The sequence below is a fragment of the Cervus elaphus genome, chromosome 30 (assembly GCF_910594005.1).
Source record: "Cervus elaphus chromosome 30, mCerEla1.1, whole genome shotgun sequence".
Taxonomy (NCBI): Eukaryota; Metazoa; Chordata; class Mammalia; order Artiodactyla; family Cervidae; genus Cervus; species Cervus elaphus.
Window position 1 is genome coordinate 34,390,662 of NC_057844.1, and position 26,503 is coordinate 34,417,164.

The 26,503-nt window shown below is 55.4% G+C and overlaps 1 protein-coding gene across 4 annotated transcripts in view; it reads left to right on the forward strand.

Annotated features, from left to right (window-relative positions):
- SPATA13 (spermatogenesis associated 13) overlaps nucleotides 1-24,654 on the forward strand; it is a 107,655-nt gene extending 83,001 nt beyond the window's left edge. For all 4 annotated transcript variants that reach the window (XM_043891706.1, XM_043891707.1, XM_043891708.1 and 1 more), the window contains 9 exons: nucleotides 8,508-8,644; nucleotides 9,357-9,536; nucleotides 9,822-10,007; nucleotides 11,900-12,079; nucleotides 12,791-13,023; nucleotides 15,805-15,934; nucleotides 17,554-17,926; nucleotides 19,593-19,667; nucleotides 21,010-24,654. In XM_043891706.1, coding sequence (XP_043747641.1) covers nucleotides 8,508-8,644; nucleotides 9,357-9,536; nucleotides 9,822-10,007; nucleotides 11,900-12,079; nucleotides 12,791-13,023; nucleotides 15,805-15,934; nucleotides 17,554-17,926; nucleotides 19,593-19,667; nucleotides 21,010-21,185 — 1,670 coding nt within the window. In that variant the 3' untranslated portion in view covers nucleotides 21,186-24,654. The remainder of the gene's footprint in view (nucleotides 1-8,507; nucleotides 8,645-9,356; nucleotides 9,537-9,821; nucleotides 10,008-11,899; nucleotides 12,080-12,790; nucleotides 13,024-15,804; nucleotides 15,935-17,553; nucleotides 17,927-19,592; nucleotides 19,668-21,009) is intronic.
- Nucleotides 24,655-26,503: the final 1,849 nt, after the last annotated feature.

Here is a 26,503-nt window from a genome sequence, read left to right on the forward strand (position 1 = left end):
GAACTCACGTATTCTTTTAAAGGAGTAAATGCTTCATGGAAAGCATTCTGGCTGACTACTACACATCATGCAATGGGATGCTTAAAAAAGAAAACAAGAGTCCTGTCTCAGTTTTTGTCTTAAATGAATTCCAGTTGCTCACCCTGGAATGAATGGGAATTACAGGTGACAGCGGAGGGCAGCGTGGGCCTCCCCGCAGTGCACCGAGTACCCTGTGCTTCTTACTGGCCTTCCCTGTTTCCACTGGCTCCCTGTGCTGGCCGAGCACAGACAGGGCTGTGGTGAGGGCTTCACTGACGCAAATTCAGAATAAAAAAAACACAAGTGGCCCAGTGGTTTCTGCATTCAGGGCTCAGGCCTGCCCGCCGAGTGGCTGTGCCTGTCACTGAGTGGCTGGTGGCCCCAGGTCCTATGTGGAGGAGAGCTGGCTGCCTGCCAGCCTCCTGGGCTGGGGGTGCGCCTGTGTTTACCCCAGGGCAGCCGGCCGATGGAGCCCGCCCCCTGCATTCCTCCACCCCGGGCGGGCACAGGGCCCGGTCCTCCCTCCCACGTGTGTGTGTGTGTGTGTGTGTGTGTGTGTGTGTAGGCCAAGAGAAGCTGGGTTCAGCCCCTGCGCCGAGCCCAACACTCTGGGAGGCGCAGCTGGCCAGGCCTCCTGTGAGGGGTCTGCGCCCTCCCTCCCCGAGTGCCCTTGGGCTCCAGGCTCCCGCCCTGCCCACCTTTGAGCCTGGCTGCCAAGCGAAGGAAGGCACGGGCTCTGCTGGGGTCGTCTCTCTTCCTGATGGTTCCGTGTGTTCCCAGCACTGTCTCTGATGTACCCACTGTGCCAAGTGTGTATGTGTGTAAACGTGATGGAAATGACCGCAGATGCAACAGCAGAGAATCAAGTGGAGAGCTTGCTTATTGGAGGGATTCTGTCTCAGATGAGAGCCCCGAGTGGGCAGGGGACCCTGAGGGACAGTTTGGCGGCCCCCCAGTGGAAGACCTGGCAGGAGCAGGTGGGGAGGGTGGGCGGTCAGCGCTGCCCTGTGGCCGTGGTTAGCGAGGCCGAGGCCCCGGGCAGGTGCCCAGCAGGCTTGCTTTGGAGCCGGACAGACCAGGACTTGAATTCCAGCCCCACGACTGGGGAGCAGTTCCTTCACCTCTGGGAGCCACAGTTTGCTCCTGTGTTGACAGACAGTGATGGTTCCAAGACGCTTCCAGCGCAGGGCCTGGTACACATGGAGTTTATCCCGGGGATGTGGTGAAAGCAGCCGGGTTCCTTCCCAGGGTGGTACAGCCCGCCTACGAGGCAATGCCAGGAGCCCAGAGGGGTGCAGTGGGCACGAGCTGCCGGGGCGCCTAGTGGAGGAGTGGGGCGCGGCCAGAGGCCCGGGCAGCCACCGTCAGAGCTGAGCCTGAGGAGTAGCAGCAGCTTGCTGAGGGGAGAGAGATGCCAAGGGACCAGCCCAGGGGAGAACCCAAGGCTTGTGGCAGGACACTGAGAGACCCAGAGCTTAAACCCAGGGCTGCACTGGGGGCTGAGACTGTCCCGCCTCTGGGCCCCCAGGAGCACAGAGGCCCAACCCCAGCCCACCCACCTCAGGACTCTAAGGGCCCCTCCCCAGGGGCTACAGAGCATGGAGGATGCACAGGGCATGACCTGCCTTTAAATCGAGAAGTAAAAATACTCACAAATGGTTTGAGCCAAAGCTTTCTAAACCGTTTATAGGAACCGGGCACCTGGGGTTTTGGCATCAGTTCAGTTCAGTCACTCAGTCATGTCCTACTCTTTGCAACCCCATGGACTGCAGCATGCCAAGCTTCCCTGTCCATCACCAGCTCCCAACTCTTCAGAGTCTTTTCTAAGGAATCAGTTCGGAGGGGGGACTGGTATAAATCGGGAGGTTCTGGGGGCTTTGGTATAAATGAAGCTCTATCTTGGTGTGACCCTTGTCACTGCTCGGGCATCAAGGGTAGTGAGGCCCCACGTCTAATCCAGACATGAAGTTCTGCCCTGGGAGGGGCATTTCCAGGAGACCCGTGGGCATCATGAAGGGTTTATCAGTGGAGGGCAGCACGGCCAACTCAACTGTCCTTTTTGACTGTATTGTCATCGCTGTGTTTAGAAGACTCACAGAGCACTGCCCTGTGTGTGGAATGGTTTGAAAGTCTAGGTGAGGCATAAGGGGGCCGTCCTGATGGTGTCAGGTTGAGCCCTGAACGGGAAGGGTGTCTTCTGTAACTAGGCGTGAGCTGACACTGACCAGCACCGGCTTCCTGGTCTCTCGAGGACAGCGCTGGGGCAGGAGGGGTGGATATGAGAGACTCAGAACAGCTCAGGGGTGTGTTACAGTGAAGCCGATGAATTATAAGGACAATGTAAATATGGTGAGCATTTCAAAAGGGGTAAATCTGATAGGCTTCTAGGATGTGAGAGGCAGAGACTGTTCCTGCTGGCTGGGGGTTGGCCAGTGGCGGGGGAATGGGGAATGTAGGCAGGAGCGCGAAGTCCCAACCTCACCCCTCACCAGGGAGTGAGAGCTCGGCGCCTGGAAGGAGGAGGGGGAACTTATGGGCTTTCTGGGTTGGGGCGTCGCTCCAGGTGGAGCGGTCAGTGTGGACCGAAGGACTGTGTCCTTTTTTCGCTGAGAGCAGGGAATACTGTCTGGCACAGAGTGGCTGAAGCCGAGGTGTTGAAGCAGCCAGATCCGAGCCCGCTGCCCTCCAGCCTGTCTCGCTGCATAGACGAGTCTCACAGCACACATCCCAGGGCTGGTCCCTGCACTGGGGTTGAGGAAGTCGAGCTTGGGCACCCGTGGTGTCAGAATCACTTGGAAAGAGATTCTCGGCAAACGCCCCCTTCTGCTCCTCCCCCCGCCCCCGCCCCCGCCCCCTGGAGGACCTGGCTCTCTGGCCCAGCGCCAGAGTCTGTGTTTTTCTGAACCCTCCCTACCCTCACCCCCACCCCCAGCCCAGGATGGGAAGCCATGGACCCTGGGTGTTTGGGGACCCTTGAGGGGTGTGGCCCTGAGGTCAGCGGGAGGGTGGTTCTGACATCGAAGCCCCCTGTGTCCGTGTTTGCACCCTCTCTGGCATCTCATGGCTCAGGGGCCGCCCTGGGTGCAGGGATGTGGCCGGTGGACCAGCCCCCTGCAGCAGCAGCACCCTGTCAAGTCCACCCTGGGCTCTGAGCATAGGCTACCTGCCCACCCATCCAGGTTTGCTGTTTTGCTCTTCAGATGGGAAAGATGGGAAATGAGAACAGTTTATCTCCAACCTGAGGAAGCCTGAGGGGTCAGCAGGTTTCCTAAAATGTGTGTTTTTAATGGATTATTCCAAGTGCAGGAATTTTCCTGAAGTGACCTGTGTTTTAGTGGGAACCCCCTGTAGAGTGCTCTGCCCGTTGGGTGCTGAGTGTCCGCACCCGTGTGGCCCACAAGGCAGGTGCCCAGTTATGACTCCCACTGTGTCAGCTGTTACCTTCCTCTCGCCTGTCACCTGCCCTCCCCAGCCCTGTGTGACAGGTAAGAGAAAGGCCGTCTCGGGGAAGTTCGGGCCCGGGCCTGGCTGGGACCCCAGCAAGCTCTTGTGGTTTTGAAATTCTGTCACTCTAAGCAAAAGCCCTTAAATCTGCAAAATTAGGCCAGATGGGAGAGACCTGTGTCCTGAGAAAAACTCCCCCTGGGACAGGGGTGGGGGCCTGTGTGCTGTGAGCGGGACTTGGGGTCCCGTGGGAGGGCCTTGTCCTTGGCGTGTATTACAGTCCGGGGTTCTCCATCGGTGGCGGTATTGACATGTCCTGAAAACTCGCCTGGAGGGCCCGTTGCCAGGTTTTGTTCCTCACAAACGTGAAATCCAGGTCAGGACAGAAGTTGTCACCCTCCCAGGGGGCGTGAACACTGCTCTTCGTTGGCGTTTGTGTCTAAGCTCGCATGGTCTCTACCGTGTTTGCAGCAGTCCTGACTACGAAGGCACGTCCGCTTTGGCCACAGTGGTCTCTCCTGGATGTTCCTAAAGCCGAGCTGGGCCAGGGCTGGAAGGGTAGATGGGGTTTCCTCAGATCGGTGCATGCAGGAAGCAAGCAGAGCCTGGGGGAGGCAAGAATTCGGGTCTGAATCTTAGGATGAGACTGTGTGAGGGATGGGCGGGTGAGGGGGAAGGTGGTCTGCCTGGCGCAGCCCCTGGAGTCCTGGGATGCCTGCCTTTCCAGGGGACGTTGACCGTGGCGATTAAGCAAGCACGGGTAGTTCACATTACGCACGTGTAGAATGTCTGCACATGATTGCTCCGCTGTCCCAGAGTTGTCCCTGCAGGCGTGTGTGCTGTCATGAGTGTGCAGGTCTTTTAGACCCAAAGGACGTCCTCTCTGGGCGTGGCCGCAGCTGTGAGGGCGCAGTGGACAGAGGAGCGAGCATGTCCCATCTTAGATTCCTCTGTCATAGGGGTCGAGGTTTCCGTTTCAGTTTGCAACAGTCTTTGCTCACCGTTCACAAGATCCTTTTCGAACATAACTTTCACACACCTACTTATTCAACAACCCTGAACATTCATTGGAAGGACTGATGCTGAAGCTGAAGCTCCAATGCTTTGGTCACCTGATGCAGAGAGCGGACTCATTGAAAAGACCCTGATGCTGGGAAAAATTGAAGACAGGAGGAGAAGGGGATGACAGAGGATGAGATGGTTAAGATGGCATCATCGACTCAATGGACACAAGTTTGAGCAAACTCAGGGAGATGGTGAAGACAGGGAAGCCTGGCATGCTGCAGTCCATGGGGTCACAGAGGGTTGGACATGACTGAGTGACTGAACAAAAATAACTTACTCAATAAAAGAAATGATGCCGCTGGTGAGGACCTGGAGACTTGGAAGCCTGAGTGCTCCTGTTGGGACATAGAGCAGCGCAACCACCATGGGGAGCAGCGTGCTAAGTAGAAATTTAGCCTCAGAAAGCTAAGTAGAATTTCCACATGACCCGGTCATCCCACCTCCGAACAAACATCCAGGAGAATCCAGAGCACGGCCTGGAGGAGGTGTTCGCACTGCTGTGTTCAAGAGGCGGAAGCACCCCAAACGCACCTGGATGTTTAGATGGATGAAGAAAGCGCGGTATCAGGTGCAGTAGAAGGAAATCGGATACAGGCAACTACATGGGTGAACCTTGAGGACATGGTGCTGAAGGGAATAAGCCCGCTACAAAATCACTGTGGGACATCACTCAGTGAAGGGTGTAAAGTGTTCAGAGCTCAGAAACAAGGCGGAAGGCTCGTTGCCAGGGAATGGGGGCGTCAGTGTTCAGTGGGGCCAGAGTGTCAGTTTCGCAAGATGAGAAAGTTCTGGGGTTGGTCACACAACCGTGTGCATGTAGTCAACACTGCTGAAGTGTACACTTATAAATGGCCGGGACGGCCTGTTCTATGTATGTTTTACCACTAAAGGAAGGAAAGAAGGACGCTAATTAATTAAGGTTCCTCTTTCATTATTAGAATGTATTCATCTCTCCTAATTTTGCAGAAGTGCATTTTGAGAATCAGTAGTAGATTCACATCACGCAAAACAGCCCTAAATAAAAAGTCACCACTGAAAACCAGACAAGAAAGAGGGTCACAGAATAACCTCCAGGAAAGGCCCCGTGTGAACCTGGGTCTGCAGGTGACACACAGGCCTCGGTGAGAAGGCGACACTGGTGAGCGGGCGGGCTCGGGGAGGTCTGCCCATCGGGGTGGGCTCGGCGGGGGAGGGGGGCATTTAGCTGGCAGGGAATGGGGCTTCCCTGCAGAGGAATCTGCACTGAGGCAGTTGGTCGCTGCTCTGGGGTTCTCATGTACATGAGGGAACTGTGTTTCCAGAAGTCAGCCTTGGATCTGCATAGGGTGTGGCTGGAGAGGGTGGTGGGGATGGTAGGCAGAGAGACCTGGGTGTGTACTCAGCCTCCACCGACCCTTGTGCCCCCAGAGGAGGAGTTAAACTCCTGGGAGCCTGAGTTCCCTCACCAGCAGTCTGCATTTTTGAGTGCCTTCTGCATGCCAGGGGTTACACTGGGTGCTGGGGTACAAGAATAGACTCCGCCTGTTCCCTCAAGAAGTTCTGACCTCAGAAGGGAAACCCTCACAAAGGCAGGAGTGTGGGGTGACAGGAAACCAAGGGCAGGAGTGTGGGGTGACAGGAACCCTGCTTTGTGCAGACAGTCAGAATGTGCCCGCACCCCTCCCATGCAGACACTGGAGAAACCCCACTCCCTGAAATACGTGTGAACCGTAGTACAGGAGCACAGGGGGCCATTGACTTAGAAGGGGCTTTAAGATCCTGAAGGCAGTTAAGATCACAAGGGGAGAAGGACGAGGGGCTCTGACAGACCTGGGGTGGCGTGGTCCCCCCTCCCTAGTCAGCTGTGAACGCCGCGCTGTGGTCAGGCAGCTCCCCGAGGGCTCCGTAGGAGACGGGCTGCAGGCTCGCTGCTGCCTCCCTGGTGTCTGCTAAGAGACTCGTGTGCCTAGAGCAGGTGTGTCTGCCTCCTCCAGGTCCTCTCCCCAACTCCCGGACACACCCCCGAAAAGACCGCAGAGCACTGTGACACAGCACAGGGCAGGGGTGACCACACGGCACACACACGCACACACACACACGCACACACATGCACGTGCGTGTGCACACACACACACACACACAGCAGGCACCGTGGGAGGTGTGCCCTGAGCAAGCGGCAGGGTTGGAGGGAATGGCAGAGGAAAGCTGGAGCCCGGCCCTGGATAGGCAGGTGTCTGCAGGGCACCTGCAACATGGCCTGTCCAGAGGGATGGGCTGAGGATGTAAGATGCACTCAGGTCACGAAGACTTGGTACAAAGTAAGGAACAGGAAATATCTCACTTTTAAAAAGTTAAAAATAATTTTCAAAAATCTCATTTTTAAAAACAGCTTCTACAGTTTAGAAATAGACCTGTCCCTGAGGGTGAAGTGACTGGAAATGCCAGCTGGTGGGTCCTTGAAAGAATCATCAGGGCTCTCCCTCCGCCATCACCGGCCAACCTTCCTCCTCCTGCCCCCACCGCAGCTCCTCCCCTGACTCCCTTTCCCATTAATTCTCCCAGTAACCTGGGATTTTCTGAACCAGGTGGACTTGATCCTCTTGGTTGCCCCCTTGTTACCTGGACCCACATGTCCTTGAATTTCACACCCCGTCCCCGCCCTCCAGCCGTCTGTCTGATGGAGAACGGTGGTTCCTCCTGCTGCAGTTGACCCACCTCCCGCAACTGGTCTCCTGCCCACACCCCCACCCCCTTCAAGCTGTGGCCAAGTCGCTCTTGTGCGTCCCAGCCCACCAACATGGATGCCCTCACTCCTGTTAGCGAGTTCCAACCACAAATCAAGGGTGCTACGGACTTGACACACATTATCTCATCTATTTCTCCAAAAAGAAAGAGACTACTGTTTACAACAGAAGGATTGGGGCTCAGGGAGACGGGGTGCCTGGTTGGGCTCCCTGCCTGGAGGTGGGCAGGCTTGAATTCAGACTCTTAACACCTGTTCTTTATCTGCATTGCCAGGGACCCATCACTCCCCTGCCCAGGCTCCTCCTTGCTCTCCAGTCCCTCTTTGTTCGAGGTTGTGGTGCCCAAGTGCAGCCACGTGTGTCCACAGTCAGGGGCCAGGCCCCTCTCCCAGGAGGCCCTATCCTTCTCACAGGGATGCTCGGTGACAGATGAGCCTTGGCGAGGAGTCCGCCATCCTGAAAGGAGATTGGAGTGGCCAGGTGGTCCATCCTGAATGCTGCTCCCATCTTCAGAAGGTGCTGGGTAACTCCTAACTGTGACACGTGAGCCCCAGCCTTTGCTGTGTGGACGACCAGGAAGCCCAGCTGCTTGGCTCCACTTAGGATACCCTCAGCATCTCCTGATTCAACAGCACACACTGTGCCTTGCAGGGAAACATGGTGACAGGACACTTAAAGATTGAGCGCAGGAGGAGAAGGGGACAACAGAGGATGAGACGGTTGGATGGCATCACCGACTCAATGGACATGGGTTTGGGTGGACTCTGGGAGTTGGTGATGGACAAGGAGGCCTGGCGTGCTGCAGTTCATGGGTTTGCAAAGAGTCGGACATGACTGAGCAACTGAACAGAACAGAACAGATATATATATATAAATTTTCAACTTTGTTTTCCTCCTTAAGCTTATTTAGAAACACTGCATCTTTTACATCCACTTTGGAACACAAATTTCCAAGTATATCACACATTGTTTGCTCAGTATCCTGACTCAGGGAATAACCCTGCACATCACTGTCCGAAGTGGTCTCCGAAGTGTCCCCTTCCCACCCACTGGGACATGAAGCCCTGGCTCCTCCTAGCGTCAGCTGCTATCTTTGGATTATGATAGCTCAGTAGACGTTTTCTAATGGTTTCTTACTCTGGGTAGGATAATAAATGACAACTTTCCCACGAGGACGCTTTCTCAGAGCTCACAGGTTTTGTCCTTATATTTTTGCCATTAGCTGCGTCCTTTAAATCGCTCTGTCTCTCTCAGTTTCTTCCGATGGAGGTGCGGAGCCGTCTGCCCTAGTGGACGACAACGGCAGCGAGGAGGACTTCAGCTACGAGGACCTGTGTCGGGCCAACCCCCGATACCTGCAGCCGGGCGGGGAGCAGCTAGCCATCAACGAGGTACTGGGGTCCCTTCCACATGGCGGCAGCTGGTGTGTCTAGGCCTAGAATCCACTCCTACTTGTTTCTCTGGTTATTTCTTAGTGAACATAGTCTAACACCGAGAGCTCCAGTTAGGCATTTTCAAGGGCGATTTATGTGATTAAGTGTTGCAGACAACCAAAGCGGTCCCTCCCAGTCAGAAGGCCATCATGACGCCTGGAAAGGGCTTCTCGGTCCAGGCAGTGCCCTGCCTACCTTTATAAAGTTCTCACAGCCCTTGTGGGCAGCGAGCGTTAGATACTGTCCACGTTTTGGCAAACACTCAGAGACTAAGAGGCTGAGCAATCTGCTAGCAGGTGGCAGAGCCAAAGTGAAGCACGCCTTTCTCCGGGCTTCTTTCTGCCCCTCTGCGTCGTTAGCTCTTTTTTTTTTTACAAAAGTCTTTGCAGCAGCCCCTCTAGCCTTGGGAGCTCATTTGGAGCCTGTTTGGAGGCTCAGAAACCCCCTGGAGGGTGAACAGTCCAGACAGTCTCACTTGTTGGGTGACTGACTTAGGGATTGAGTGGGCTCAGGGGTTCCTTTAAGAGCATGTGAGGGTGCCCCCCTGGTTCTTTCCCCCTTCGTGTCCTGTGATATCAGGTGCTTGAGCATCATCCATGTGGGCGTTTGGGGGCTGGGGGACTCAGGGTCCCCCCGGGCTCGGTGCTGAGCGCCCACCTCTCCGTTTCAGCTGATCGGCGATGGCAGCGTGGTCTGCGCGGAGGCCCTGTGGGACCACGTGACCATGGACGAACAGGAGCTGGGCTTCAAGGCGGGGGACGTCATCCAGGTCCTGGAGGCTTCGCACAAGGACTGGTGGTGGGGCCGCAGCGCAGACAGGGAGGCCTGGTTCCCGGCCAGCTTCGTACGGGTGAGTGTCCTCCTGTTTCCAGCGGCGGGGCGGAGCAGGCGCAGTGCCAGGGCCACTCTTTCCTCATCACCCATTGAGCCAGACCTCTCTGCGGTCAGGTGGGTGGTGGAGCAGGGTCCACGGGGGTCAGCTGGGCAGCTGGCATCGCTGCTGCATTTGCAATGCTCGGCTGGGCACCTGCGGGCTCAGGATCCTTGCTGCCCTCCTGACCATCCTGGGGAGTGGAAACCAGGGGACCCAGGCCCGGTGCCGCCCCCACTGACTGTCCCTCCCGTGTGGCCGCAGCTGCGCGTCAACCAGGAGGAGCTGTCGGAGGGCTCCAGCGGCGGCCCCGGCGATGAGCAGGAGGAGGACACGGGTAGGGCCCGCCACAAGCACCCCGAGAGCAAGCAGCAGATGCGGGCCAATGTGGTCCAGGAGATCATGGACACCGAGCGCGTGTACATCAAGCACCTCCGGGATATCTGCGAGGTGGGCCTGGACGACGCAGTGGCCCTGTCCCTGTCCCGCGGCCCCGCCCCTGCCCCGCGGCCCCGCCCCACCCCGCGGCTCTTCCCCTTACTCGCAGCCCCTCCCCTTACCCGAGGCCCCTCCCTGCCGACTCGTATGCCAGCTCCGGTGTTTCCAGAGCCCCGCCCGCCCCCACGGCAGCTGGCTCACGAGTTGCTAGTCCACCCCAGGCAGGGAGGACGGCTCGCCGTCCTCAGGGTGCAGTGCCGCCACCCCCTCCAGACCCGAGGGAACTCAGAGCGAGTGACCGTCCTGGGGGGCACACCTTTGAGACCCGCCTGACCCCCTCTGAAGCCCCGTGGGGCCCGTCTCACCCAGACGCAGGCAGGGACACAGTACCCTCTGGTGACACCCCAGCTCTGTCCTACAGCGTTCGGGATCCCGTTGGCAACAGTCTCCCCCGCCCCCACCCTCACCGCGGTATTTCCCGTTTTTGTGGATTCTGTACAGCGGTGTGCTAGACTGTCCTGTGCCCACCCTGGTCACTCGAGCCTCCTGACCGTGAATGCGGACCCTGCAGTTTGCCGTCCGCTGAGAGAGCCTAGCAGGAAGCAGGCCAAGTGCGCCCCTCTCTGTAGGGTTGGCTTCACCCCCAGATAAGGACCCCCAGCTTTTGGCTTATGTGTGGCCGTCTTGTCCCCTGGGAACCCACGCTTGAGGGAGCAAAGCCTTATTTTAGGGGAACAGCCCCTGCTGATGACTGCTGAGCTCGGCCTTGCCCCTCCCCTGGGTTAAGTCGACCATGCAGCACTCAGGGCGGGTCCATGCACCCCGAGGGCAGGCGAGGAAGCCCAGGTGCCCAGGAGTAAGCGGGGTTGGGGTGTAAACCCAACCTGCCACCCTGCAGCCTGTGGTCTGTTCTGCCATGGTCAGTTCAGTCTGTGCAGTTACATCGTGCCCGCTTGGGGACAACTGTAGGTGTCCATGGCCTCTCCATCCTAATGCCATTCCTGCCCGTGTGCATCCAGGGTGTAGAGAATTAGCGGTGCTGACATCAGTGCAGCCTTGGGTTGGAGAAATCCAGGTCTGTGTCGTTTTCTCCAGAAAGCGGGTGCCAGCAGAGCCCCTGCTAAGCCATCCTTGGCCCTGGACTGTGACAGGGAACAGTCAGCAATGCGTCTATGCTGGGCAGGCCTTTTTGGCTGTAATGTGGAGTTAAGGATGGGAGCCCGGGCATTTTAGGAATTTAGAGAAGGTGTGGCAGGACCAATTTCTGAGCTCTGATGTTTGAGACCAAGCCACCTGTTTCATGAGTATAACCTGGAAGCTTTCTGTGGTTTCTTGAATTATAAATCCAACCACACTTACGTTTTCTCTTTCCTTTTGTCTTTAACGTATTTAGGGTACATCTTAGCTATGGAAGTATAATTAGCCCATCAGAGACCCCCTCAGGTTAAGATAATTTTCTCTAGTTAAAACTCACTCTAGGGCTTTCCTGGTGGCTCAGTGGTAAAGAATCTGCCTGTCAATGTAGGCGACACGGGTTCGTTCCCTGGTCCGGGAAGATCCCACGTGCTTTGGAGCAACTTAGCCCCTGCACCTCAACAACTGAAACCCACACACCTGGAGCCCATGCTCTGCCATAAGAGAAGCCACTGCAATGAGAAGCCTGCACGCCACGACTCGAGAGTAGCTCCCACTTGCCGCAACTAGAGAAAAGCTTGTGCAGCAACAAAGACCCAGCACAGCCAAAAATAAAAAATAAAATTGTGTGTGTGTGTATATATATATGTTTTTTTTCCTTTAAAGCCCACTCTAAGACCATGGCTCTTAGCCCCCAAAAGCAGTATTGTTGAAATAATTTCTGTGAATTCCTAGATTCATAGAAAAGAGTTTGCTTTCCTGTGTTGTAGGGCTACATCAGACAGTGTCGCAAGCACACAGCGATGTTCTCGGTTGCACAACTGGCCACCATTTTCGGAAACATTGAAGACATTTACAGATTTCAAAGAAAGTTCTTGAAAGACCTTGAGAAGCAGTACAATAAAGAGGAACCTCATCTGAGTGAAATAGGGTCCTGCTTCCTTCAGCACGTACGTCACCTTTTACTTCTTATTAATAACGTCACATCCAGTTAAGTAATTTAGAAATGTTTCTTTGTGAAGAAGAGGGGTCCCTTTCTGTTTTATTTCTTTGTTTGATTAACTTCTCATAGGATGGAGGTGTCACTTGCAAATTAAGTTAATTAGTTTATATGGTTCATCTTGACCTAAATACCCCAGGTCTATATTTTTTTCAAGTCTTCTCACTTCTCTGGGGTTTGGAGTTAGTGGAGTAATTTCTTGGAGGTGGCTGGGAGGGGCCCCCAGAGAGTCCGGGTTGCAGGGCAGCGGGGAGGAGGTAGGCGCGTGGACAGCAGGTGCAGCCCAGGAAGGAGGCCCGTGACCCCGAGGCAAGGCTCTGCGTCTCCCTGGTCACCGGGAGAAACCCACCTGCCCGGGAGAGGAGGGGGCAGGAGGCAGCCAGGGCAGAAACCGACACCTCCCCCTTGTCCCGGGTGACACGGAGGGCGCCGCCCCCCAGGGAGGCCTGTGTCCCTGCCACACCCTCTGGGGGTCCTTGGAAGGGGCCGGTATGGGGGAGGGGGGATGCTGTGTCCTCCGCAGCCTCCCCTCCACCCCTTCCCACATGGAGGAGTCTGTGCTATAGGCGCCCCTGTGTGGGATGGGGGTCGGGGGACTGGTGTTTTCCGCGCTCGCGGGGCCCGGAGCTCCTGAGCTGATGCAGCTCCACGTCCTCCCCAGCAAGAGGGCTTTGCCATCTACTCAGAGTACTGCAACAACCACCCGGGCGCCTGCTCGGAGCTGGCGGGCCTGATGCAGCAGCGCCGCTACCGCCACTTCTTCGAGGCCTGCCGGTTGCTCCAGCAGATGATCGACATCGCGCTGGACGGCTTCCTGCTGACGCCCGTGCAGAAAATCTGCAAGTACCCGCTGCAGCTGGCCGAGCTGCTCAAGTACACCGCGCCGGAGCACAGGTGGGGGGCAGAAACTCGGACGTGGAGGGCCGCCTGCGTCATACTGTATTGCCTAGTGGAATCAGAGTCCCGTTATAGAGGGGGAGGACACACAGGACCCCTGAAGGAGCAGGCAGTTTCCAGGGTGTGTTGAGTGGGGTCCACGGTTTCCTGAAGTCCCGCTGGGCTCCCACCCGGTTCTGGTCCAGTGCTTGCTTGCTCCTGTAACCAGCCTGCCCACCCTGTCCCTCTGGCTCTGAGCACAGGGCTTCTGGTTGTGGTTACTGAACGCTCCACCTCCCTTTGGGGCTTATTTGTGAATTCTCCTGAAAGGACCCCCCAAATTATCCTTTGCTTACGAATAGCAGCTTGTCGTTTTCCCACATGTACAGAACCATGTCTGATCTTGCTGTGATTGGATGTCAGCTGTCACCTATTCAGTCAGCTCCGGGATGTGGGTGAGGGTTTCCCCCACAGGCCGGGCTGCTTGGCGCCCTTTGCTGACGGCAATGATCCCTCGATGAGTTTTCAGCAGCCTACAGCTGAGGGCTAGTGGGGACACGGCTGTCACCCAGCAGTATTTTAGGATAATGCTTCTGTGTTTAGGAAAACCAAACCTTGTCCCTGACATCTGTGTTGCAACACAAGGCTTTGCCTCTGCCTGCAGCCCTCAGAAGGACAAGGGGTCCTTTGGGTCCATTGGGAAGAGGGAGCCAGGAGAGGACAGTGCCTAGAAGAATTTGCTGCAGCAGACCACCAACTGTGCTTAACATCTGTCTATTGCCTTGAGAGCAGTCAGATTCTCCAGGCAGCGCCCGCCCTGCATGGTGCAGGGGACGGGTCATTCTTCTGTCCTCGGCCGCTGGACTCCTGTGGAGAGACAGGCCTGGGAAAGGGGGCTTTTCACAATTAGATGGAAGGTAGAGGGGAAGAGCAGGGTCGCTTATCGACATGCCCAGACAATGATGTTAGTTTAAAGAATCAAGATGAAAGGACTAAGAGGAAGAAGTTTGTTGAAAAAAATTAAAAAGAAGCTGTGATTTTTTTTTTTTCTTTTTCTGATGGGAAAATCAGAAAACTTCAATAAAGAAAAGATAGCAAAGTCAGGCAAGTCACAAATTAGAAGAAATCTTTTTGAAAAGAATAAAAAGACATCATGATGAGGAACCAGAAAAAATAAAAATGCAACTTAGGAAGCAGAACATCTTGAAAGACGGGAAAGCTATACCAGGGGTGCACTCATCGCCCTTCAGCACTAATTTTTCTCTTTTAAGGGCGTTTTTCACTATGAAGCATTTGCATACTTTGTTTCACCCAAAAAAAAATCATTTTAAAGGAAATGACAAAAAGCCATTTCCTCATCTGAACTAAGACAAACCCAAATATTTCAAAAGACCATTACATTCTGCTTCTTTTCTGGAATTGTACAGAAAAATTTGTAGAAAAACAGTAATTTTGCACACTTTTCTTATTGCTGGAGCCCTCTCTGGGGGGGTTGCTCCCGTTATTTTGGCAACCCCCATGTGCCACTTCGTTCTTCTTTTTTGCTCTGCTTCCGTCTGAAGACAGTGGGGTCTGATCTGCCTAGAGATGCGGGTGGGGTTGTTGTTCATTTGCTAAGTCATGTCTGACTCTGTGAACAGAGGAACTGCAGCGCACCAGGTTCCTCTGTCCTCCACTATCTACAGGAGTTTGCTTAAATTCTTGTCCATTGTTGGTGATGCCATCCAATCATCTCATTCTCTGCCACCCCCTTCTCCTTTTGCTTTCAGTCTTTCCCAGCATCAGGGTCTTTTCCAGTGAATTGGCTCTTTGCATCAGGTGATCAAAGTATTGGAGCTTCAGTGGGGTGGGGAATGTTTGGTAAACAGCAGAGTCTGCTCCCAAGGCTTTCCCCCAGCTGTGAAGGACTGCAGTCTAGTCCACCCGAGACCCTGGGGCTGTGTCTGTCCTGGAAGACACAAGAAAGTGCTGGGGGAAAAGACTTAGCTCTTAGCCAGGCAACTGCTTTCCACATCCCCAAAGTGTTAGTGATGGACAGGGAGGCCTGGTGTGCTGCAGTCCATAGGGTCACAAAAGTCGGACAGGACTGAGTGACTGAACTGAACTGAAAGTATTAATGCAGAACAAGACCTGCATGTAAACCTTTCTGGCCCCAGGCAGGCTCTCCTGCAGCCTGTATGCAGATCAGAGCCTCTGTTTTCCTGGTGTCTCCAGGGTCTGAGGGGCTGCTGGGCAGGGGGACATAGCGGTTTGGTTTGACTGCAGTGTGTGGAAAGCACCAAAAATGAAGGTGCTTGGACACAGGAAATGCCGGTCAGCATTTACACAACTCACTCATGTCCTCCCATGTAAGATGAGGCTCAGCCAATCAGAACGCCTGGAATGAGTGGTGACCGTCACAGAACTCTACAGGGAAAACTAGCTCTGTGTGGACCAGAGCCAAAACAGAGGCCTGTCCCTTCTTTGTTAATGAAAATCACCCCTCGTCACTGTGACTAAAACTTGTTTCTTGTGGCCTCTGCTTTCATTCACTGTGGTTTCTGGGAAACGGCTGATGACATTCTTATTCCAGAAAATTCTGCTGGCATTTGATCGGCCCCCTTAGCCTACGCGGACTGTAGCCTACTCACGGAGGAACAATGGCTGTTGTTTAGAGGCCGTCTTGTCTAGGCTGTCAGTGTTCCTACTCCCCTTGGTTCCTACTCCCTTTGGTACAATCAGGGGTGGAGAGTGTTGCTTCATGGATCCTCGATTGCCCGTCGCCTGTTACATGGTTAAAATTAACCCCTTACCTTGCAGTGATTACGACAACATAAAGGCAGCGTACGAGGCCATGAAGAACGTCGCCTGCCTGATCAATGAGCGGAAACGCAAGCTGGAAAGCATAGACAAGATCGCGCGCTGGCAGGTTTCCATCGTGGGCTGGGAGGTACGTTGGAGCCCGCCACCCTCAGCACCGAACCCCACTCCATCCCCAACTTGTGGTCCCCTGCTGGGATGACACGCTTTACAACCTGTGATAGGTTCCCTCTGCTCTTGGCTTCCATGGTGTGATGTTTTGATTCACACTGTTGAAGTTAGCAGTCAAATGCTTGACCCTTCACCTCCACTGGGAAGTACTCTGAAGAGTGTCTTCAGAGTACCCAATAATCAGTTTATTGGGTACACCCTTTTCCCCTCCTGCCTGATGATGGGCTCCATGAGGGCGGCTGGAGAGCGCTCCTAGAGCAGCAGGTTGTGTGGAGGTGGGAGTGCGTGTCCCCTGTGATCTGGGCGAGAAGGATGCTCCATCTGTAAGGTGGGGGGCAGGCAGGAGAGGCGTTACCTGCAGGGCTGGTGAGGACCGTGTGAGGCGGTGCAGTGTAGCACTGACACACGGCCTGAGTGGTGGTCCAGTGTGCGCACACACACATACACGCACACTTTTATTTATAAAAACAACAGTGACAGCAGCTAGAGCTTGGACTTGTACTGGATTCACACATGCCTGGCTCTGGTATAAGCCGTTTAAATATATGAACTCGTTTAACCCTCTCAACAGTCCTGGGGAATAGGAACTATTATTAGCCCATTTAACAGATGGGGAAACCGAGGCACAGAAAGGTGAGGGAGCAGAATGGGCCCCTGGCCATCACCAAGGACAAGCCTGTGACATGCAGATGGCTGTGAGATCCAGCAGGGGGCGTCCTGCCTCTGATCAGCTGTCGAAACTCTCCCCAAGCAGTGAGGAAGTGGAACTTTTTTAACTAAAGTGGGTGACAGCAGTGAGTGCTGGAGAGAAATAGTATTTCAAGGTGCTCACAGTCCCTGGGTCTCAGCCTCCTGTTCCATGAGTGAGGAAGCTGGGGCACAGAATCCCTGCAGGCTAGTATTTCACAGTCAGGATCCTTTACCTCCAAAAACACTGTGTATAACTGGGATCAAGGGAGAATAAAATGTTAAAGGCCAGTATCATAGCAAATAGCGTAAAATTATGTTGAGTTAGATCCAAACTAAATACTACAGAAGTATGTTTTTCTTCCTGCCCTTGCACTCTGATGTCTCGGGGACCGTTTGTTGTCAGAAGCTTACCAGTTTCTTGCTGGCATCGTGCCATCTGGCCTTTTGTCTCTGAGGCCCTGAGCTGGTTATGCGGGGAGCTGCTGCCTGACTCAGAAGCCCCCTGCCTGCAGCTTAAGCGCCCAGCCGCAGGGGCCCCCCCCCCCCCCCCCCGCCGCGCTCTCAGGATCCATCCAGGCCTGCTACTGTTTTGGCTCCCGGTGGGGTCCCTCCACCCAGCATTTTTCACCAGGTCTCTCTGATAGAGGGGACCCCTTAGGTGGTACACGGGCTCGCTCACATTTTCTCATGGAGTCTGAAAGATAAGAAATTCCCCACCTGAGGAGGCTGTCAGCGAGGTCTGACCGGCCTTTGGGGGCCTGCCCCACACGTGGGCCCCATGTACCTGGCCGCCTGCAGAGGGTTCATGCCAGGGCCCCTGGTACCCCCGGCACCTGGAGGAGACCTTCCCTCAGGCGACCTCAGACATGCTTGCATCCCTGCCCCCAGGGCCAGGACCTCCTGGAGCGCAGCTCGGAGCTGATCCACTCCGGGGAGCTGACCAGCGTCACGCGGCAGGGAAAGAGCCAGCAGCGCACCTTCTTCCTGTTCGACCACCAGCTGGTGTTCTGCAAGAAGGACCTGCTGCGCAGGGATGTGCTCTACTACCGCGGCCGCGCCGACACGGACGCCGTGGAGCTGGTGGATCTGGAGGACGGCCGCGACGGAGCCCGCGGGCCGGGCCTCAGGAACGCCTTCAGGCTGGTCAGCCCAACAGGCGACGAGGTGCACCTGTTCTGCGCCAGGAAGCCCGAGGACAAGGCGCGGTGGCTGCAGGCCTTCAGGGACGAGCGCCGACGGGTGCAGGAAGACCGGGCGCTGGGTGAGCCTGGGGCCCCGCTCACCCCCACGAGGAGGAGGCTGGGGAACCACTCGCAGGTCCTCATGTTCCCAAACTTGCTGACAAGACCGACCGGGCAAGGTGCTGTGGGTCCAGTGGTTGTCCCCATTTCACAGATGAGGAAATTGAGGCCCAGGGCCCTGCCTGCTCTTAGCTTAGAGCACGGCCAGTAGAGTTTAACACTCTCCCCAAGCCTGTAACTTCCCCCTCGCCCCAGACCAGGAGAGGCACAGGGAGCCTGAATTCTGCTCTCCAGCTCTGCTCCGCACATCACACACAGTGCATCCACCTCGCTGCCCCGTCCATCCAGGCTGAGCAGCCCCCTCCCTGCCCCAGAGCTCAGGGCCGCTAGGGCAGCCCTGCTTCCTGCCCAGCCCCCTCCTGTCTTTCCACTCCCACTCCCCCAGGCTGGAGCTGCCAGGCCTGGTATTTACGACACCCCACCCCGCTACACCCAGGTCTCCAAGCCCAGCCTAGAGCCACCCCTGGGCATGGCCGGGGTCTGAGCACAGATGGCCACATGGAGACAGGGCCTGGGCTCCGGAGACAGTGGGGTGAAGGGCGGTGTCTGCAGCCCACGGGGTCCTAGACCTCAGGGGCCACGGTCTGCTCTGCCATGAGGGGAGCTTGCCTGGAAACCAGGAGGGGCTTCAGCAGCCTCCCCTGACTCACACGAGTCCACCACGGAGACTCTCACCCATCGGAGGCCTCCTAGGTCTCACCAGTCAGGCAGAGCAGTGACCGCTTCTCAGCTCTGCCCTGGATGGGCCTGGCCGTACCCCTCTTGGCACAGCTGTGCTTCCTGTAGCTGGGGCTTGGGGGACAGGGATGGGTGGACGAGCGGATGAGGGGGAGGAACGCATGTGTCTTCCAGGGTCCGGCAGGCCTGTGGCCCAGGTGCATGTGGGGTGAGATAGGTACCCCGACCTTGCCTGGCCAGTCGCATGTGCCCGGTGTCTCCTGCTTGGACGCACCCTGACGCCGTGAACCAGGCAGGCGTGGAGAGTGGGAAGGAGGTGGAGGGCTGGGCGGGTCTGGGGTCCGGAGCCTGGAGGGGATCCTAGGGCCTGTCAGGACAGGAGTCAGTATGCTGAGGGACCAAGGCCCAGGACACTCTACCTTAGAACAAGGTAGAGGGGGTCCTGGCAGTGGGTCCAGGCCGGCCAGCTGCACAGGCAGAGCCCAGGTCTCTGGCTTCAGGGTGGAGGGCCTGCCCAGAACAGCACAGCCACCCGGCCCTACTCAGTCTTGCCCTTGGCCCTTGTCCACGTGATCTGCAATCAGGGTGCAGGAACCAGCGCCCCTGGCTCAGACATCACCTCTGCTTGGGGTGAAGCCAAGCTTTCACAGGGCCTGTGGTCTGGCCTCCCCCAGCACCCTCCTTGTGAGCGGACAGTGAGGGAGGCCCTGTGTGTCTGTCCATCTGGCTTTACACAAGTGGTCGCTCTGCACGGGGTCCTGGTGTGGGAAATGGCGGTGTGGCTGTCCATTGTCCGCCCTCTTCGGCCCCTTCTGCCTCCTCAACAGTTGAGGCTCTCTGCTCTGGTTGTAGAGAGGACCTCAGGGTTAACGTGGGTTTTGGTGCAAGTTTTATCCTGAAATGTTTTCATGAGTTTTGAATACATACCACATTTGTGTCTAAATCCAGGAATGGAAATTTCGGAAAATCAGAAGAAACTCGCCATGTTAAATGCTCAAAAGGCAGCACACGGAAAGTCAAAAGGTGAGTTTCGGAGTGTGTGTGTCAGTGTTGGAGTTAAAATGGGGAGAAATGCCTGAGGTTGTGACGTGTGACCCACTCTGAGTGGGAGACAAGTGTGAGTTAAAAAGAATGACGGATCAAAGCAACAGACGGTTTAAAACCACCTGCATTTGGTTCTGAATGGACTTCAGTGTGTGTGCTCCCATGTGCAGAGGCGACTGTAAGATGGTTTAACTTGGGGCGGGGGGCTTGTAGGCCCCCACCTCTGCCCCCTGAGCCAGCGGAAGCATGGGTGGCAAGGGAGGGATTCTCCACAGGGCGGCCAGCTGGGAGAAGCCCTAAGGTTTCCGGGGTCGCCCCTTCCCTGAGTTCCCTCGTGTTGTCCTCTCTCTCCTGCCAGGGGACAAGGGAGGCTATGAACAGAGCCCATCTTCCAGAACCCCTGTTCTGTCCTCCTCTCCTGCTGACCATCACAGTCAGCTTGTGGTCCTATAGCTGATTTTTTACACCTCAGTTCAGTTGGTAAACAACCTGCCTGCAACACAGGAGACCCCAGTTAGATTCCTGGGTGGGGAAGGTCCGCGGGAGAAGGAAGAGGCTACCCACTCCAGTGTTCTTCCCTTGTGGCTTCCCAGTGGGCTTCCCTTGTGGCTCAGCTGGTAAAGAATCCGCCTGCAGTGTGGGCAACCTGGGTTGGGAAGATCCCCTGCAGAAGGGAACGTCTACCCACTCCACTATTCTGGCCTGGAGAATTCCACAGACTGTATCGTCCATGGGGTCTCAGAGTTGGACACGACTGAACCACTTTGACTTCACTTCACTTCCGACCACCGGTGCACAGATTTAAAATGCCGGCTCTAAAGAAACAGTTCTGGTCATTTTGATGAGCCATCGGTGCGATTCTAAGCACATTACTTGCGTTCACCCAACTCTCATAACCCCCACGGTGGGCACTGTACTCCCTTGTCTCCGAGACTGGAAAACCGAGGCTCAGAGAAACCCAGTAACGCCTCCAGCTGGCGGTGAGCGGATGACGCCGGGCTCTCACCGAGCGCGTCTCACCGCCGCTCCCCCCACGCCACGTCCACTTTCTGCCCCGCCAGTGCTGGGCTTCCGGCTCCTTCCCGGCTTCCGGCTCCTTCCCGGCCTCGGGGCCTCCCAAGGCGGTCCGGGGACGGGGTTTAGGTGAGGCCTCGGGGAGGCCATCAGTGTCCAGCACGCAGCATCTGAGTGGGTTTGTTGGACGGCCGTTGGGGTCCTCCTGGGAAATGTGACTGGAGGTCGGCCGGGGGACGCGGGGGGCTCTCTTCCCTTTGGGCTGACCTGTGACCTGAGTGGCTTTCCCTCTGCACCCCCGCCCCAGGCTATGGCGGCTGCCCCGCAGCGCCCCCGCTCCAGAGCCTGCGGCCGGTCCACCAGCGCCACGTCACCGTGCCCAGCAGCCTGCCGCAGCAGCAGGTGTTCGCCCTGGCTGAGCCCAAGAGGAAGCCGTCGCTCTTCTGGCACACCTTCAACAAGCTCGCCCCTTTCAGGAAGTGACCGGGGGGCAGCGGCCCAGGGACCCGGTGCTGAGAGGCCTCCCTGGGCCCCACTCCAGCCGAGGACAGGACCTGGCCCCGCCTGGGGAAGCAGAGGCCCGGCTGCCCCCTCGGGCTCCGAAGTGATGCTGGGCGGGGCCCCGGGAGCATCGCTGATGACGAGCTGGTCCGGGCTCGGGGCGGGGCCGAGGGCGCTGTGCTCCCGGAGGAGCAGGAGGAGGAGGGTTGGGTCACTGGCCTTCCGTCCTGAAGGGGCGGGCAGTGCAGGGGCTGTCCCTCTCCTCTAGTGTGGGGGATGGGTGCTGCAGCCCCGCAGGGGTCCCAGGGTGCCCTGGCGTCTTCCGAATCCATGTCTGGTGGTAGGGAGATCAGGGCGGCGTCTGCATGCGGTCCAGGGTCCGAAGTGCACAGACCAGTGCGCCCCAGAGACATGGAAGCTTTCAGGGAGGGGGACCCGCTGCTCCCTGTGTACACAAGTCCTCTCCCGCGTGCCACACCCTGGGCAGAACCCACGAACCTACTCACACACATGCGTTTGCAACAGAAACCCTGTTCCCCTTAGTTTGACCATAAAGTGAACGTGCAGGCGCAGCAGCTCAGAAAGCACCTGGTGCCTGTCCGTCTGTCCTTCCTGATCCAGCAACAGTGACACAGATGGACCTTCTGCTGCTGTGAATGCAGGGCACTCCAGGGTCCCGCTTCCCGCACGTTCCTCCGTTTGTCACATGTACCCCAGCTGTAGTGCCAGCCGTGTGGTGATGCACACGTCGACAGGTTTCTGAAGATGTGTTTCTTATGAAAGGGACCTGACAAAACAGATCCAGGTCCAAAGAGAGCAGTCTTCTCCAGCGAGGGCCGCGCGGCTGACACCTATTGGCGGTCACCCCCTTGCCTTTGTCTCCTCGTAAATGTTGATGAAAATACTTGTAAAGGTGCCGGGAGGAGAGCTGCCCGTCCTCGCGCAGCAGGTGGGGGTCCAGTCAGGCCCTGGCGTTGTCTGCTTGAGAATCTCTCTGTGATGTTGAAAGCACGGAAGTCCCTCTTTCCTACCAGGCCTCTGCTTGAGCATCGGCACACCTGTGCTGTCCTCACGGAGGATACCTGAGCCTCCAGGTGTGGTCCCAGAGCCGCCCCCCAGGGAGGTGCTCCCTCTGGGCACCTTGGGCCCCGGATCCCGGATGAAGGCCCCTTCTGTGAGGGGGCTTCCCCGGAGGTGCTTTGGCTCCTCGAGTGTGCGTGTGTTTCCTTTTCGAATAGACGTCTCCATTCTAGGTGCATTTATATAACTGACCTTTTTTACTAACAAGGCATAATGATATATTCTTCTCGTGGGGCCCCCCAGCAGAAACTGTAGGTGCTCTGTGCTAAAGAGTTGTGTGTGTATATGGCAGTTGTGGACGGTTGGGTTGCTTGGATGGTTGGTGGTTTTTTTAATAAAAGAGGATTACTTTGAGGAAGTAAGGCCAATCAGTTGCTCATGTTACATTTCCAGTGAGGACTCAGCTCCAGTGTAGAAGCACCCAACGGGCCCTCATCTCCCTTGACCTCCCCCAGTTCCCCCAGCTCCCCCACCCCCAGAGCATGGGGACCAAGGGCTGGAGGTGCTGTTGGCAGCCCTGGTCTGTCTCCCGTCCGATCCCTGACTCCCTACTCCCCTCTCTTCTTTCCCCTGGGGCTTTCCAATGAAGGAGCCATGAGTGCCCCAGGCTGCCCACCTCCACCCCCAGCCTGTCCGTACAAGCAGCCGTCGCTTGGTCAGATGTCCATCCCAGATGACTCCCGCTGGGGTTTCCAGATGATCTGAAAAATCACTAAAATATGTTTAAAAGGATGTAGCATCCTTTGACCTCTTTAAATCTGTGTGTCTGCCTTGGGTTTATTAGCAGATGCCTGCAGAATAGATGGGCCAGGGTACTGTTTTCACATTTGCCAAACTTCCTTCTTGATTCCTTGCGTGTCCCACTTGGAGAGAAAGGGAGTCAAAACAAACATCCTTCTGTCCAGATTGTGTATGGACTTCTCTGGAAATCTCACTCTCCCTGTCCTGCCTTTTTTTCTTTTTAACCCTACACTGCATAATATGGGTGGACCTGCCTGTCAGAAAGATAGAATAACGTGATAAATTTCGCTTACTCTGTTACTTATGTTAAAGTCTCTGCTAACTTTGTTGAAAGACCTGGGAAATGGCCTCAGGTCCGAAGCAGCATTCTCAGTTTTGATGAAGCCTAAAATGTAGAACAGTGTTGCAATAGGTTGTGAGCTATCATAAAGCAGGATATTTCTAAAGCCCTGGAGAAGTAGCATCCTTGTCTTTGGCTTGCAAACTGAAAGAAGTGGCCATGATTTGCCAGCCTCTTCCTGGGACTCGTGTGTTCTCAGTTGATCTGATCTTCACCCTCCTCCCCATCCAGTGGACCTGATGTTGGAAACATGTCCATCATCATCCCCCATCTGCCCACCCCCACCCCATTTCTGGATATCGCCGTGCCTTTTTATTCATACTACAGAGGCTGAGCTTCATGCCTGTTCAGAAAATCTCTCAGATCCTACATCGCTGCTGTCTAGACACAGCAAAAGTGCATTTAATCCAAAACCTGTTTCACAACAGAAATGTTCGGTTGAAGCCACCACCCAGCACTTTATCATTTGGGAATCTCTACAAGCCCCGACTGCTGGTTCTCGATGCAGATCAACTCAGTTACCCAGCTGGGACACAGCAGCCCGACCACCTGAACCAGGGAAGAAACCGGAGTGTGTAATGTTTGTCTGGGAGAAGAGAAAAAAACATGTCCCTCACCACTGAGTGCCAACAAGTGTGGATCAACGTGGCTTGCTGGCCAGGGATGCTGGGTACACGACAAGCTCAGACTGCCCCAAAGTTGTCCCCATAATAATCTTAACCTACAAATTGTCTTCCTGTTAAAATGTCACCTGGCTAATGCTGTTCTCAGGATGTATGCAACAAAGGTGGAATCCAAGAGACTCTGAAAATAACATGTAGAAAACATCTGATCTCGGAAAAAAACCTGGAACTTAAACACTGGACACACATATAGTGACAACAAACTTAACATTACCTTCTTGTTTATTAGGTATCTGGCACGAATTTAGAAGATACTGTAACTGTGATTTAACAATTGGTCAATTTTTTTTTTTGTAAATGTCAGCATCCGTCATGTTTGACTGACTTACTTTTCAAGGCTTTCCAGGCCCTGTTCCTTTAATTCCAGCTCGTCAACATCAAGACGATATTATCTGTTGAGGTCAAGTGATAGCTTCCCAACTGATGACATAGGTGTTGTCAGCTGACGTGTTGTATAAGATTGCTTGTACGACAAGTATGTACTTTCTCTGAAGTTTTTGTAAAAAAAATTTTATTTACAATGTTATTTGAATGATTTCTTGTAAATGCTGTGAATCTACATTTGTTGTTTTGTATCTGTATATTAAAGTTAATTTGTCAAACTGTAGTAATGCGTTTGAGTGTGTGTGTGTTTCCTGGTGTGTGTGTGGCTTGTGGGTGTATTACGTATGTATGTATGGTGTATAGGTGAGTGTATGCGGGTGTGTAGAGTATGTGTGTGTAGTGTGTAGGTATGTGTGTGGGAGGTGTGGGTGGTGTGTAGTGTGAGTGTGTATGCATGTATGTGTAGTGTATGAGTGTGTATGTAGTGTGAGTGTATGAGTGGGTGTGTAGTGTTTGGGTGTGTGTAGTGTATGGGGTGGGTGTGTGCGTGTGTATGAGTGTATATGCATATATGTGTGTGTAGCATATTTTAAGTGGAGAGTAAGTATCTAGGAAGCTTTCTGGGATTTACAACTTCTTCCCTGTCTGGATGCCGGTAGATTTCTTTTCAGCAAAAAGTCACCATTAATGACCTGGTCAGACGGCTGGGTGAGTGTGGAAGAGAGAGGTCTCTGAGAGAACAGAGCCACTCGGCTTGGAGAAAAGCCCCCAAACATTGGGAAGAGACTGGAGAAGACAAAACCTGAGTGAGGAGGCCCGTTCTGGTTCCCAGGGGCAGGAGGCAGCTGCTGGCTCTTCCCCGGAGGGGCTCAGCCAGCCATGTTCACTGAGCCAGGCCAGTGGGGTGGGGAAATGAGGGAATTTCCCTCCCTAACTAACAGCTCGGGAAAGTCAGCAAAGGCTCACTGTTGCTGTGGCGGTCACCAGGAAGGGGTCCCCACAGAGGCCGCCGCTGACTCTTTATCTGAATAGCCACCTGCCCCCACCTCCTTTGGCTAGGCTGAAAGAGGGGCTTATGCTCATGGGCTGGGGGTGTGGATTCGGAGGGTGGTGCCAGTGACACAGGGGGGCACCCATGGGGGGAGGAGCAGGCTGGGGGGCAGGGCTGTCCTCAGAGGGGTCCAGGTGAGTCACCCACCCACCCACTGGACACCAGAGAGGCAGCAAGACGGGTGCTTGTCCAGTGGGGTGTGTGGTCTGGAGGCAAGCACTTGGAGCATCACTAAAAGGCAGCACGTGTCCTGTGACATGGGAGCAAACATCTGGATTCTGGGAGAACTTCAGGGACCGCCCCTTTCCTGGGGGGTTGGGGCAGGAGGCAGGGCCCCAGCAGACCCCAAAGGGGAGCCCTCAGAGCTGTTCTCGGAGAAAGAGCATTGGGGCATTTGTTCTCTTGATGTTATTTTTAAGTCAGAAATCAGCGTTCATAGACTGACGGGAAAAGAGAGGAATCTGATTATATGGGATTGGAAAAAAGGTTTCACCGTGTTGTTCTTGGGCTTCCCACAGACAGAGGAGTCTGGTGGGCTACAGCCCATAGGGTTAACACTGAAGCGACTTAGCATGCACGCATGCATGTTTTTAGTGCTGTGTGCGTGTGTGCACACATGCATGCATGTGTGGTGAAGAAGTGTTAGTCATGTCTGACTCTGTGACCCCATGGACTGTAGCCAGCCAGGCTCCTCTGTCCATGGGATTCTCCAGGCAAGAATACTGGAGTGAGTCGCCATTCCCTCCTCCAGGGGATCTTCCTGACCCAGGGATTGAACCCAGGTCTCCCTCACTGCAGGCTGAGTCTTTACTGCTGAGCCACCAGGGAAGCCCGTGTGTTGTGAAGAGGACAGGCGTTAAAGTCTTAGGCACACAAGCGCCCACACTGACAAGAACTACATGGAGGCGGGGAGACCGAGATAAGCGATGTCGCGTGGAAGCGTCTGGGGTCTGAAGGAGGCCTAACGGTACCGTCTTTGTCTCAGTTCTGTTGGCTCATAATTGACCCAAGGTCAGCTCAGAGCTGCACAAAGAAAGCAAAGGCACAAAGGTCTCTCTAAGGGGAGGAGGCTGCTGGGGAC